At 42.0% G+C, this 15,546-nt stretch overlaps 1 protein-coding gene across 2 annotated transcripts in view; it reads left to right on the top strand.

Annotated features, from left to right (window-relative positions):
- The window catches only part of gmeb2 (glucocorticoid modulatory element binding protein 2), a 79,380-nt gene that overhangs the window by 50,533 nt on the left and 13,301 nt on the right, over positions 1-15,546 (top strand). For both annotated transcript variants that reach the window (XM_078236488.1, XM_078236487.1), the window contains exons 7-9: positions 5,358-5,429; positions 6,037-6,174; positions 12,504-12,626. In XM_078236488.1, coding sequence (XP_078092614.1) covers positions 5,358-5,429; positions 6,037-6,174; positions 12,504-12,626 — 333 coding nt within the window. The remainder of the gene's footprint in view (positions 1-5,357; positions 5,430-6,036; positions 6,175-12,503; positions 12,627-15,546) is intronic.

Genomic DNA, 15,546 nt, shown 5'->3' with positions numbered 1-15,546 from the left:
TAGCTTCTTAGCAACAAATGGGAACCTGGTTTTCAAAAAGGATAGGCTTGTTTTATGTGCAATGCTGAATTTAGTGGGCCCACCATCTCCTTCTCCCTAATTTCCAAACTCATGATCTTTTTAATTTCTGCTAATGTTCTGTTGAGTATGAAACTAAATTGCTATAATCCATCATTTAAGGAGGTTATAGCAATATACCTAGCAAATCATAATTTGATCAGACAGATCCAACATGGATTTATGAAAGGGAAATTGTGTTTAATTAATTTATTAGAGTTTTTGAACAAGAGACAAACAAGGTGGATAAAGGGAACCTGTAGATACTTGGACTTCCAGAAAGTATTAGTAAGGTGCCATATCAAAGGTGGCTTAAGATTACGTTGTGTAGGGAGTAGCATATTAGTATAAAGGGAAGAATCTTCCGACATTCTGAATGTCAGTTTCAATGAGAAAATTGCTAATTTGCTCGCCAGATGCACAACTGAGTTTTCTTTCCAGAATCTCTGGCGCTCTGGGCACAGAGTCTGGGGGCACTGCCATCATGCTGATGGGGCTTGAGAGAAATGCCAACGCTGACTCCACAGAGATTAGGGCACCATTTTTAAAGGGGGAGTGCCAGGACACTGGCATGTTCCTCACCAACCGGTGCTCTATTTACCTTAGTGCCCCTGGTAGGTTCCCCTTGTTGCATGAGGGTTAATATGTTAATATTAGGCCACTGACCACATGAGAGACAGGATTGGGTTGGAGGTTAAAAGTAAAAATGGTGAAATGTGACACTATCTTGCCACATATGAGCCTCCCATCATTTTTACAGGAATGGGTTGTGTGGCACGGATGTCTCACTCTTGAAAGATGGAACACTTCATTATAATATTTAAATGAAGCTTCCACAGTGCATTTGGGCCTTTGATTTAAATTCACAGCTGATTGCCTGGGTTCTCCAGGGTTCGAGAAACCTAGCAGGTAAATGGAAATAGGATCTGCTGAAACAAATGTGTTTATGCTTTTTATGGTAGTGTGTGTGCCAGGAGGCCTCCCAGAAAACCTGCTGCAGATTCACATGTATCTTCCTGTATGATATTTTATTGTCTCCCATCCTTTTTTTTTACACCTCCCTGACCCCTAACTGCCATATGCCCATTTTTTCTTCCTTCCATTTCAATTCAGTCCAATCCTCTTCTCTGTCCCATTTTCTTCTCCAAATTGCCAGAAACAAATTTCAAGACTTTGCGACTGTGGATTTCCATTGTTAACTTTCCTGTCTGGCAGATGACCAACCCGTGAATCTGACTGGCTGCATTTCAAGAAATTGTATATAAAAGTAAAAGATAATGAGGACCTGCCATTAAATTTGACAAAACCTCCACATCTCTAGGATTTCCTGTTTTCCCCCCCCCCCCCCATCCGCCTGCCCATTGTCACATTCCCTCCTTGTTTCTTCATAAATATTTGGGCTATAGACGCCGCCTATAAAAATTTAAAAGAGGGTTAGATGAAGGTTAATAATTCCTCTAAATTTGTGGGAATACTGGAGAAGAGTTGGTGTCATTCTATAAATAACTTATGTTAGACAGCTGTAATGTGTGAATCAGTTAAAAGAATTGTACAGTGTATTGATTCTTGAGACTATTCTCGGTGACTTCAGGAACAGGGTTTCTGACCATGTGAATCAAACTACTATAGAAAATGATACAATACTAAAAAAAGAATTGTACTCACTGAGGATCAGCCAGGATGGGTTGTCAGGACCAAGTCTCCATTCCTGGCTTACTACCATCAACTGATTATCACACCCAAAACATTTCTCGTACAGAACAGCAGGATGTCTCTCAATTAGGAAGGCAGCCACTAGGATGCTGTAAACAGGCAAAATAATCAGCTTAAGAATGCTTTCTTTTTCTCAATAGCCCTGCCATTGAAGGAAGACATTAAATATATGCAAAAACTGTCAGCAACAATTCATATATTGTACCAAACAATCTAATGTACAATGCTGAAAGATGTGTAAAGTACATGCTCTATTACATGCTTTAAGTACATGCACTTAAATCCCAGGGGGGCCACTATTCTGGCGGGAAGGTTTGCTAAGGGGACGGTTTAAACTAGAATAGTTGGGTGGTGGGAATCAAAATGTGGTGACTGGGAGAGAGGAGGTTAGAATAAAAATAAGAGGGGCTGGTCGGCAGTGTGAGAGGGAGGATAGGCAGGGGAAGGGGAGCTCTCAGACCGAAGGGTTGAGGTGTGTTTATTTTAACGCAAGGAGTATAGTGAATAAAGTGGATGAGCTTAGAGCGTGGATCGCTGCTTGGACGTGTGATGTGGCCATTACAGAGACTTGGTTATCTCAGGGTCAGGACTGGGTACTTCAAGTGCCGGGTTTCAGATGTTTCAGGAGGGACAGGGAAGGAGGCAAAAGAGGTGGGGGAGTGGCACTGTTGATCAGGGATAGCGTCACAGCTGTAGAAAAGATGGATGCCACGGAAGGATTGTCTACGGAATCTCTGTGGGTGGAGGTTAGGAACAGGAAGGGGTCGGTAACTTCACTGGGTGTTTTCTATAGGCCTCCCAATAGTAGCAGAGATGTGGAGGAGCAGATTCTGGAGAGATGTGATAATAACAGAGTGGTCGTGATGGGAGATTTTAATTTCCCTAATATCGATTGGAATATCCCTAGGGTAAGGGGTTTAGATGGAGAGGAGTTTGTTAGGTGTGTTCAGGAGAGCTCCCTGACACAGTATGTGGATAAGCCTACAAGAGGAGAGGCTGTGCTTGATTTGATATTAGGGAATGAACCTGGGCAGGTGTCAGATCTATCAGTGGGAGAGGATTTTGGGGATAGTGATCATAACTCTATCTCCTTTACACTAGCATTGGAGAGAGATAGGATCAGCCGAGCTAGGAAAGTGTTTATCTGGAGTACGGGCAACTATGATGCTATTAGGTAGGAAATTAGAGGCATAAATTGGAAGGAGGTTTTCTCAGGGAAACGTACGGAAGAAATGTGGCAAATTTTCAAGGAAAATTTGTCTGGAGCTCTGCACGGCAATGTTCCGGTGCGACAGGGGAGTTATGGTAGGTTACAGGAACCGTGGTGCACGAAAGCTGTAACGGATTTAGTCAGGACGAAAAGAAAAACCTACAAAAGGTTCAGGGAGCTAGGTAATGTTAGAAATCTAGAAGAGTATATGACTAGTAGGAAGGAACTAAAGAGGGAAATTAGAAGAGCCAGCAGGGGACATGAGAAGGCCTTGGCAGACAGGATAAAGGAAAACCCCAAGGCATTCTACAAGTATGTGAAGAGCAAGAGGATAAGATATGAAGGAGTAGGATCTATCAAATGTGACGGTGGGAAAGTCTGTATTGAACCGGTTGAAATAGCAGAGGTACTCAGTGAATACTTTGCTTTAGTATTCACAGTGGAAAAGGATCTTGGTAGTTGCAGTGCAGACTTGCAGTGGACTGAGAAGATTGAGCATGTGGGCATTAGGAAAGAGGATGTGTTGGAGCTGTTGAAAAGCATCAAGTTAGATAAATCGCCAGGACCGGATGGGATGTACCCCAGGTTACTGTGGGAGGCGAGGGAAGAGATTGCTGATCCTCTGGCGATGATCTTTGCGTCGTCAATGGAGACGGGAGAGGTTCCGGAGGATTGGAAGATGGCGGATGTGGTTCCGTTATTCAAGAAAGGGAGTAGAGATAGCCCAGGAAATTATAGACCGGTGAGTCTAACCTCAGTGGTAGGTAAGTTGATGGAGAAGATCCTGAGAGGCAGGATTTATGAACATTTGGAAAGGAATAGTATGATCAGAAGTAGCCAGCATGGCTTTGTCCGAGGCAGATCATGCCTTACGAGTCTGATTGAGTTTTTTGAAGATGTGACTAGACACTTAGACGGGGGAAGAGCGGTAGATGTGGTTTATATGGATTTCAGTAAGGCGTTTGATAAGGTGCCCCATGCAAGGCTTATGGAGAAAGTGAAGGGGCATTGGATACAAGGGGACGTTGCTTTGTGGATTCAGAACTGCCTTGCCCACAGAAGGCAAAGAGTGGTTGTAGATGGGTCTTTTTCAGAGTGGAGGTCGGTCACCAGTGAGGTGCCCCATGGATCTGTTCTGGGATCCTTGCTCTTTGTGATTTTTATAAATGACCTGGATGAGGAAGTGGAAGGATGGGTTGGCAAGTTTGCTGATGACACAAAGGTTGGAGGTGTTGTGGATAGTGTAGAGGGATGTCAGCAGTTGCAACGAGACATAGATAAGATGCAAGACTGGGCGGAGAAGTGGCAGATGGACTTCAACCCAGATAAGTGTGTGGTGGTTCATTTTGGCAGGTCGAATAGGATGGAAGAATATAGTATTAAGGGTAAGACGCTTGGCAGTGTGGAAGAACAGAGGGATCTTGGGGTCCGGGTTCATAGGACGCTCAAAGCGGCGTCGCAGGTAGAGGCTGTGGTTAAGAAGGCGTATGGAATACTGGCCTTCATCAATTAAGGAATTGAGTTTAGAAATCGGGAGATAATGCTGCCGCTGTATAGGACCCTGGTCAGACCCCACCTGGAGTACTGTGCCCAGTTCTGGTCGCCTCATTACAGAAAGGATGTGGGAGCCATAGAACGTGTGCAGAGGAGATTTAGGAGGATGTTGCCGGGATTAAGTGGTATGCCTTATGAGGATAGGTTGAGAGGGCTAGGTCTATTCTCCTTGGAGAGGCGAAGGATGAGAGGTGACCTGATAGAGGTGTATAAGATGTTGAGAGGTATCGATAGAGTGGATTCTCAGAGGCTTTTACCCAGGGCTGAAATGGTTGTCACGAGAGGCCACAGGTTTAGGGTGCTGGGGAGTAGGTATAGAGGAGATGTTAGGGGTAAGTTTTTCACTCAGAGGGTGGTGGGTGCGTGAAATCGGCTGCCGGTAGTGGTGGTGGAAGCGGATTCGATTGAGTCTTTTAAGAGACTTTTGGATAGGTTCATGGAGGTTAGTAAGATAGAGAGTTATAGATGAGCCTAGAAGGTAAGGAAATTGTTCGGCGCAACTTGTGGGCCGAAGGGCCTGTTTGTGCTGTAGCTTTTCTATGTTCTATTTAGTGTACTGAATGACAGCAAAGTTAATAAAGAAAATGAAGATGGCCGTGCCATGGTCAATAGAATAGTAAAATCTGTAAAATGGCACAAAAACGTCTTGTGCACTGCTAAGGAGAAACAAAAAGAGAAGGATACTAGGAACATCTACAACTGAAATGTATTTTATTGAGGGGTACAAGAAAATTCTTCTGAATGATTCAGTGACTAATACATTATTTATTTTTCAGATGAATACCTCAGTACCTAATTCATGACTGATTCCTGACTTTTTCAGTTAATGGCTCACCTGCTACATCCAGAATTGAGAGTTGTGAAGACAATTCTGAATGGATTTCAACAATACCAGGTACTGAGATTTTTAAATTATTCAAAATTGCAGTGAAAGAATATCTATCTAGGTATTATAAGCATTTATACAAAGGCCATTGGTACATAGATGGAAATGTTAGGCCTAAGTGTAATCTAGATATGGTTCTTAAGGGTCATGGGGGAAAAAGCAGGAAAGTGGACGGGAGGAATGTTGAATCAGCCATGATCCTATTTAATGGTGGAGCAGGCTTGAGGGGCCGAACGGCCTACTCCTGTACTTATTTCTTATGGTCTTTTAGGCTTTCCTACTTCTGGAGATTGTAAATTCAAGGAAGTTTTCAATGAATGTGCTGTAAAAGTACAAATGATATGTTTTCCAAATGTTTTACTAGGATATGGAATACTTTACCACAAGTGGTTACTAAAGTAGAGTCAATTGCAGGGAAATAGCTAAACACTTGAAACGAAATTGGCTGATGCAAGGATGTGGGATTAGAGCCAGTAGGGGAGTGAGCACAGGCACAATGATCAGTCTTGTTGTTTTCTGTTACCAAAATTTTGCATTTGATTTTGAATGAGGTGGTTTGACTCTCAATTTTTTCATTCATGCTGTTATTCATGTTGGTATCTTTTCTCAAACAAAGAGGATGCTTTCTCATTTTGGCGTGGATTGAAAGAAGCAGGTTTACTGGAAGAGGTCATACTGGAGTTTCAACAGGAGATGCAAGGTACACTGAAAGGTCTTCAGCAAAGACTGCATCAGCCTCCTCTTCAAGTTGGCGGTGAGTGCACCAAGAGCACACTTCAGTTTCTTTTAAAATGTGAGGAAGATGGCAGTTCACACTAAGGAATACATTTGTAAAATATAAATTAAAACATGACTTCACAGGACGTATTTTCCTGTTCTTGCACCTGGCTGCAGTGCACAAAGGAATATTAGGCAGGAAGATCACATTAGAGATTTTGTCAGACTTTCCATCCACTATCATTCCCAGCTGATTATCGTCTGTAAACTAAATCCGGATGCAGGAATAGTTAAATCTTCCCCCACCATCAGAGAGGCTAGAAAAATGTTCTCTTTTAATGCCTCTCCTTATCTAAAGTTTAGCTTATCCTAATAGGCAGTATTCCTAACCTTGCTTGATGTGAGTGGATTTTGAGTGAAAAGTAATCAACGGGCTGATAGAAACCTGATTGGGTGTGGGGGAACATCGGCAAATGCTCTTGGGAATCAAGAAAGGAGGCAAATCTACAATATGATAGATATACATTAATAACAGAAGTATGCCAAAAAGAAATTGTGGCAGTAGGGAACTATGATATGGCAGGCATATCCAAAACATGAGTGACCTTAAAGAATTGCAATAAATAAACATTTAGGAGTACAGAGTATTGGGAAGAGAAAAATACATAGAAGTGGAAATGGTGTAATCTTTTATGTCAGGAATACCGGAGAGGTTTAAGAGATTAATTGTGCAGGAGGTAGGAAGTTATTCAATGAACCATGGAGAAAAGACATTCGGGGTAAACTACAGAGCCAGTGAGAACAAAGAATAATAGTTTGCTTTCTATGAAGATATTAAGGATGTGGGAAAGCAATTATTAATGGGTGAATTCAGTTAACTAAATACAAATTGTGAATACCTAAGTAGCTTTGATTTGGTAAACATAGTACATGAATCCTCTTGCTATGAAATCATAGAACTCATAGAAACCGTACAGTACAGAAAGAGGCCATTTGGCCCATCGAGTATGCACCGACCACAATCCCACCCAGACCGTACCCCCATATCCCTACATATTTTACCCGCTAATTACGCATCCCAGGACACTAAGGGGTAATTTTAGCATGGCCAATCAACCTAACCCGCACATCTTTGGACTGTGGGAGGAAACCAGAACATCCGGAGGAAAGCCACGCAGACACGAGGAGAATGTGCAAACTCCACACAGACAGTGACCCAAGCCGGGAATCGAACCCAGGTCCCTGGAGCTGTGAAGCAGCAGTGCTAACCACTGTGCTACCGTGCCGCCCCTGCTTTGTGATTCACAGCAACAGGGAAACTTCAATAAGCAGTGCAAATTTTGGTTTGGTAATATTAACTAAGCCAGAAAACATACAGGAAATGGAAGTTGTGGCACCTTTTGGTGTTGGTGACTACAGACTGATCAAATTTTAGTATGATTTGAGACTCAAATACAGAGAAGTGCGGGGTGGGGGGATATTTATGTTTTTTTTAGCAGGGCTAGCTTGAAACAAATTAGATAACTGATTAAACAAATTGACTTAATGGTTTTGTTCTGCAGCATTTCAGTAAAGGATAAACAGAAGTAATACTGGTCATGTAGAGAAACTAAGTGCTTTGCTTCAGCAGTCATGCATTAAACAGAGTGACCATAAATATATTAACAAATTAATAAGGACCAGATTGAAAGCAAAGTCAGCATCTACAAATCCTGGAGGGAGAGGTGAGGCAAGGAAGTTTTCAATGAATGTGCTGTAAACGTACAAATGATATGTTTTCCAAATGTTTTACTAGGACATGGAATACTTTACCACAAGTGGTTACTAAAGTAGAGTCAATTGCAGGGAAATAGCTAAACACTTGAAATGAAATTGGCTGATGCAAGGATGTGGGATTAGAGCCAGTAGGGGAGTGAGCACAGGCACAATGATCAGTCTTGTTGTTTTCTGTACCAAAATTTTGCATTTGATTTTGAATGAGGTGGTTTGACTCTAATTTTTTAAATTCATGTTGTTAACTTTTCTCAAACAAAGAGGATACTTTCTCATTTTGGCGTGGATTGAAAGAAGCAAGTAGTCTTCTTTTGGGGTAGCCTTCTGACATTTGGGGTAAACTACAGAGCCAGTGAGAATAAAGAATAAGAGTTTGCTTTCTATGAAGATATTAAGGATGTGGGAAAGCAATTATTAATGAGTGAATTCAGTTAACAAAATACAAATTGGGAAGCTTTGTAAGTAGCTTTGATTTGGTAAACATAGTACATGACTGCTTCGTGACTCACAGCAACAGGGAAACTTCAATAAGCAGTGCAAATTTTGGTTTGGTAATAAGGAATATAGCAATGTGTAGAAAATGTTGAGAGATGGATCAGAAGAATTGAAAAAAACATACCTTCAGACGAAAAAACTTCATTGTAAAATTATTTCAATATTTCAGCAGTGAAAAGATAATCCGAGAAGATGAGGGCAGGATCTCCAGTCCCCCCCACCCACCCCGCTGACCCGCCCCGATCGTTGGCCTCCCTCCAGCCCAGACCGATCCCCATGCAGAGTGGCAGACCCCATGCAGACCCCTCACCCCCACTGATTGCCCCCTAGGCCACACCCCCTTGACACTGCCCGATGCCTGCTGGGCATGGGCACTTTGCCCCTTGGGCAGTGCCAGGGGCCCCATGCTTAGGGGGCACCATCCCCCACCACCCGACCCTCTGGGGGCCCCGATTGCCCCCCCTTCACTCCAGTGGGGTCTCCCGCTAGTTCCCTGAACGTGGGAAGCTACTCTAAACCCCGCCAGAATGAAATACTCCTGGCAAGGTGAGAGATGCTATCGGGCCCAGCAAGTTCTGTGCCGGGCCCGATGATGACATGTAAAATAGATTAAAAATACATTTAAAACAGATTAAAATCACTTACCTTTGTTCCTACTGGTTTCCAGCGCGGTCCCGACTGCGCCTGTTCTCTGGCTCTGGGACATGTGCAAACATCGGGAACGTGTGCGCGAATCCCGCGAAATGGCCGACACATGCATCTCCTGACCCAACCCGCCATGAAATGTGCGGGTTGCGATGGGAGAATTGCACCCAATGTCTTTGGAAGCCTGAAATTAAGAGAACGGAGACCCAGAAGCTGAACAAAATATTGTTGAGGTGAGAATGCAAGGGAAAAACAGATAGAATGTTGTTGACTATGGCTGGTCTTCTGGCTCAACTCCACTTTCCCGCCCATTCACCATATTGCTTGGCTCAATAAAAATCTGTTTATCCCAATAATGAAACTTTCATAACCTCTGGAGTAGACAAGTCGAAGATTCACACTCCACTGAATGAAGAAGTTTTATTTCACCTCAGTCTGAAGTGATTGACCCCTATCCTGTATACCCTGTATTCTAAATTCATCAGCTAGGGGATACAACCTCTGTGTCCATATTCCATTTCAGAAGATTGTACATTTCAATGGGATTACCTCTCATTCTTCCGAACTCCAGAGAGTATAGGCCCAATTTACTCAGCCTCTCATCATAAGGCAACCCTCTCATTCCAGGAACCATCCAGTGAACCTTTGCTGTATCACCTCCAAAACAAGTGCATTGCATTCTGTCCTAAATATGGAGACAAAAACTATGCACAGTACCAGGTATAATCTCGCTATAACCCTCTACAATTGTAGAAAGACTTCCTTATTCTGGTACCCCAATTACCTTGCAATAAAGGCAAATGTGCCATTTGCCTTCCTAACTAATTGTTGTGCCTGCATGTGTTCCTTGTATAAGCATAGCCAAGTCTCTCTCAACATCAACATTTAAAAGATCTGCATCTTTTAAAAAAAGATTCTACTTTCCTATGCTTGACACAAAAAATGTAAATTGCCTCACACTTCCCTACTTATACTGCATCTGCTATCTTATTGCCCACTCACATACTTTTTTGCCTCATTGCAGTATCTTTGTGTCCTCACATCTTATATTTTCACTTCAATTTGTATCATCAACAAACTTAGATTTATTACTCTCTCTATCTTTGTCTTTGTCAATATAGATTGTTAATAGCTAAGGCCCCAATTCTGATCTTTGTGGCACTTGTTATACCCAACTTCAAATGCCCTGTTTATCTCTCCTCTTTGCTTCCTGTCCCTTAACCAATCATCTGTCCATGCTGATGTATTAACCCCAGCTCCAGTTATTTTGTGCAATAACCTTTTCTGTGGCACTTTATTTCCTTTTTGGAAATTCAAGTACACTGCGTGTATTGGTTCCTCTTTATCAACCCTACCAATTGGACCCTAAAAATTACTAATAAATTTGTCAAACACCATTTCCTTTTCATAAAACTATGCTGTGTTATAACTGGATGAGAAGATCCCAAAGTGGAATGTGACTCAAAAGGCCATAACTTGTACCTTTTAGAAAACAAAGAGGAACAGAGTCACAATTGGTTTTAACAACAAGAAAAAATGTATTAAACGTGAAGAATTGGATTATGATATAATATTCCTTTACTCCCTGCTTAGCTTCACAAATATATACAGGTGTTAAGGTTAACATGGAGTACAAAGAATATGTTAAGCCACAATAGTCTCAGTAACACAAAGTCCCTTTAAACACACTGGTTGTGGTCAAATACACTATCCACGGTGGCACAGTGGTTAGCACTGCTGCCTCACAGAGCCAGGGACCCGGGTTCAATTTTGGCATCGGGTGACGGGTGGTCTGTGTGGAGTTTGCACATTCTTCCAGTGTCTGTAGGTTTCCTCCGGGTGCTCCGGATTCCTCACACATCCAAAGATGTTTGGGTTAGGGTGATTGGCCATGCTAAATTGTCCTTTCGTGTCAGGGGGATTATCGGGGTAAATATGTGAGATTATGGGAATCGGTCCTGGGTGGAATTGTTGGTGCAGACTTGATGGGCCGAATTGCCTCCTTCTGCACTGTAGGGATTCTATGATTCACTTTGGGCCTCAGTGAATGGCCATGGATTTCTCCCCAGACTCCCCAGGTCATTCTTATACTGTGAGCCACCTTGTCTCACTGAACTCTGGTTTCTACATGAGTTCAAATTCCACTTTCAAAAACACCTACTTGCAAATTCTGTTTTAAACAGTGCTTTCTCTCAGTTGTTTGTATTGAAAAATCCACCCGGGTTTTCCAAACCACACTTTTAACAAGGAATCCAGGTTTTACAACTCCCCTTTTGGGATTTCTTTGCGTTGACTGTTGCACCAATTTTCACAATTGCTTTTACTATTGATTCCCAGACTTTATTAAGATGGCATCAGACTTTTGATTTATCTCTAAGGTCTGCTTTCCCACTTTAATTCTGGCTACTGCAGTTGCCTCTTACACTCAACAACATTCTGTCTGCTTTTCCCTTGTATTCTTCTTGGAACAATACCTTGTTCAGTTTATGGGTCTCTGTTCTCTTAACTTCAGTCTCCCTAAGACATTTTTTTCTGTCCCAGTACCCTGGTTATCTGGACTGTATTTTGTTTGTTGGTAAGTCTGTCTCTTTGAAGCTCCCTTATCCTGTCCATCTTGTTTTTTCCTGGCAGAGTTGAGAGATGTTCATTCCCCGGTGTCTTATCTTTAACTGCTAACAAATTAAGCCAAAACTAAACTCAAAGGTCTTTCTACCTTAAAAGGGCCCCCAGTTGCGAAGCAACGGTCACATGCTTCCACTCGGTTATTAATTTTCATGCCATAACCCTCTCTGAGCACGAGAAGCACAACTTGAATTGAGTAAACCCCCACACATACAAACACCTTTGTCTAGCATGAATCCAACTCTAGGCTTTACCATCCTTCCACAGAAACATTATAAAACTATACTTTATTTCTAATGTTTACCAATACGAATATAAAATCCCTTCAAGCTACCTTTGCTTTCCTAACAGTTGACATTTTTTGATCATAAGGAAGTGCATTGTTGAGGCAATATGTAGAGGACTTTGGCAGTGCAATGGAGTGTGGAGCTGAGCAGGACCACTGTGGTCAAGTTAATATGAGGGAAATGGAGTGGGTGTATGAATTTTGTATCTTACCCACCTCATTTCCAGTGGGTGTGGGTAGGCTGTGAATCGTAACCCAATGCCTCAAAATTGGCCAATGAATTTTGCCCCTGTAAGTTTAGGTTGCAAGAGTATCTGAACTGTTCAAAAACCACGCCAGAAATAATATCAGCAGACACTATTTTTAATTAACTTGTTTTTGGAAATTATGTATTTATATAATTTTTGGATAAACAAGTACCAAACAAGCTCTGGTTAATTTTTTGGTTCCAGTAGCTGTTCGTACTTTTTATTGTTTAATTAGCGTTTTAAAAACTTGTCCTGTATTTAATGATTTACTGACTTTATCTTGATTATTATTTTCAGATGCAGTTATTCTCAACAATATTGTACAAAGTTTTGGTCTTTTGGACCTTGTTAAAAAGGTTTTAGCAAGTCACAAGAGTCAGATGGATCGTTCGCGAGAACAGTACACACGAGATTTAGCAGGTCAGTCTATGTGCATTCATGTCCTGCTGCTGAAAGTTAATAGGGTTCTGATTTAATTGTTGCAAAAAGTAGAATTTTTTATTTTGTACTAACTGTTGGGATGTTTTTGAAGTGTCTTTATATTTACCCCCCTTTCAGAAGGGAGAGTTGGGGAGATAATCACCGGAATTCTACTGCATTGCCCACCACGGAATCGGAGCAGGCGAGGGGGCGGATAAAGGAAATGTGTGTTGACCTTAGGCCAGAATTTCCAGTCTTGCTCGAGCGAGGCCATAAAACTCCGCCCAATCTGTTTGTCATTATTAATAGTACTGTACAACTAGATTGTTGAGAATGCACAGCTTTAGATGACTCCTGTCTCCCTGTTTGGTAAGTGTTGGTGTCCCCACAATACCTTCCTGTGACATTGCAATAGTGTGGGAGAGATTGTAGGCAGAATCATCATTCCATGTTTCTGTCATGTAAAGTGTACTTCAACCTGTTGCTACCCGCTAAATGCTGCAGTTTCAATAAAGTTATAGTTAATCTCATTTTACTGTGCTAAATTCCAGGAATAACAGCCTGGATGGCACCATCTTCAGTGGGTGTGTCACAGAGTGAGGGAGCGTCCTCAAACTGATGTTTAACTAGTCTATAGGCAGAAAATTGGTAATTGAATTGCCAACGTAAAGAAATTAAAGAGAAGAAATCAACGAGGAAAGGAAGAATCAAACCAATCAGGGTTGGCAAAAGGTGTGTGGAATGCAAAATGAAAATAGTTAGGAACAGTTAAAATGTATCAAAGGACTATTTGCACAGGAAAACACATGGGCCTGGACTTTTCAGTCAACAACGAATGAGCGGTGCTTGCCTTTACAGTCACGCACAGACCTTTTCTGGGCTTTTGTTTGGCAAAGGTAGAGAGTACTTTCGGTGTTGTGCCCTCTACAGGGGATCTGCAACCTGCATAAGCCAGGCAAGCAACAGCATTGCTCCTCGATTAATTAGTTTGAATAATCTTTACCCAGCTGCGCAGGCTTTGAAATTTGTTCTGAAATGGAAATAGGGGAGGGGTGGCGATCTAATAGCATGCAGAAAGCCCAGAAGTAAATTCAATGCAGTCAGTCAGTGACTTAACTGAGTCACTTCATGAGCATCTTACCTTTGGGTTTTGTATCCAAGGCTCGGCCGAGGACATAATGAAGGCCTTATGATGTGATCTCAACCCCAGTAGTTAAAGAATCAATATAGAGATGGAGTTCAGAAGAGTTAGAGTTTGCAACAAAGGAAGAGGAGGTTCACAAATAAAGTTGAGATAGGATAAAGACTGCACTACATTTCAGTAATGTCTCCCTTGATGTGGTGCTGGCACTCTGAGGAACCAGAGGGATCCTGTTCCACAGTGGCGAGGTATTAAATGCAACCGGTGACAAGAAGAAGGTGTGGCTGGAGATGATTCAAGAGGTAATGTCTGTTGATGAACTGCATTAAGAGCATTAGCACATCAAACTACTCGATTAAAAAAAGACAGAACTGGAGCTAGAGCCAGAACGGAACTCCTGTGCATATGGTTGTTGTTCAAATTGTTGTACAAATTTGGTTCCAAAAATAACATTTGAGATAAAGTAACTGCCAAATAAGACACTGGGAGAATGACCAAGGCTTAGTCCTATCCAAAAAAGACTTCCATTCATTCCCAAACTGATGTTCAAAGTCTGAAGAAGGCTACGGTTGTTTTTGCAATTCCTGTATTTTTCTAATCACTGTAATCATAGAATCCCTACAATGCAGAAGGAGGCCATTCTGCCCATCAAGTCTGCACAGACTCTCCAAAGAGCTTCTTACCCAGCCGTCCCCCACCACTCTCGACACACAACGTTGCGTATTTATCATGGCTAATTGCACATCCTTGGACACTACCATAGAGTCTGTGTTGCTGAGATAAGTGAACTTATCTTTGGAGACTGTCATAGAGTCTGTGTTGCTGAGATAAGTGAACTTCTCTGCTGTTGACAGGTTCTGCTTGTGGACTGAAACATTAGACTCAAGATAGGCTTGCCTGGAACAGGCTGGTGCATGATTTCAGTTTTCTTCATGTTGAGTATAAGATCAAAGTTGTCACATGCATTGGAGAACAAGTCCATGCTGCTTTGCATGTCCAGCTCTAATCGGGCAGCTAGTTCTCGCGCACAATCATTGGCGATGGGAAATTGGGACTACCTCCTTGGAGACTTTGGTCTTTGCCTAGGGACATCTCAGCTTGAGCAGCTTCCCACACATGCGATACCTGATTTCAGTCACTGTCATGGAAGGCATCAGAGACTATTTTAGAAAAAAACATGCTGAAGAGGCTGGTGCTAGCTAGCATGCAGCTTGCTTAGCACCATTAGTTACTGGGGATGGGTCAGAAATTTCCAAAATATTTTTTGGCTTAAGCTAGTCTTGGTTTTAAAATACAGAAATCTTGAAGTCACTAAAAATCATGACCTGTGCCTGTCACGTGACTACAATTTTGTAACTGTGACCTCTGTGAAAGGCCATCCAGATTACAATTGACATTCAGTGTAATAGTACATACTCGAGGCCCACAGTTGGTCTGAACAGAAAAGCATTCTTAGGCATTGTGAACATTAGAATGTTTCTTAAAAAATCTCTGCTCTTTCTGAACTCTGACTGCAACAGGGCACATAACGGGTGCACTATTTTCTAACGTAGAAAATGGAATCGGTCAGTAGGACTGGGACATTTGCTGTTGCAATTCTTAATCAGCCTGAATTGCTACTGGCTCTCAGATAACTGTGGCATATGTACATTTTAATCAATAATCAGAGTTACCTAAAACAGCATTGTATTTGGAAAGCACTTTCCCAATGAAGCCTGGGTTTCATTTTATTGCTCCATTTCTCCATTTATGTCGTCTGAATCATTACAACTTAATCTC

Source organism: Mustelus asterias, chromosome 20 (assembly GCF_964213995.1).
Source record: "Mustelus asterias chromosome 20, sMusAst1.hap1.1, whole genome shotgun sequence".
Lineage (NCBI taxonomy): Eukaryota > Metazoa > Chordata > Chondrichthyes > Carcharhiniformes > Triakidae > Mustelus > Mustelus asterias.
Note: the sequence above shows the minus strand (reverse complement) of the source record. Positions and strands in the feature narration are given on the sequence as shown.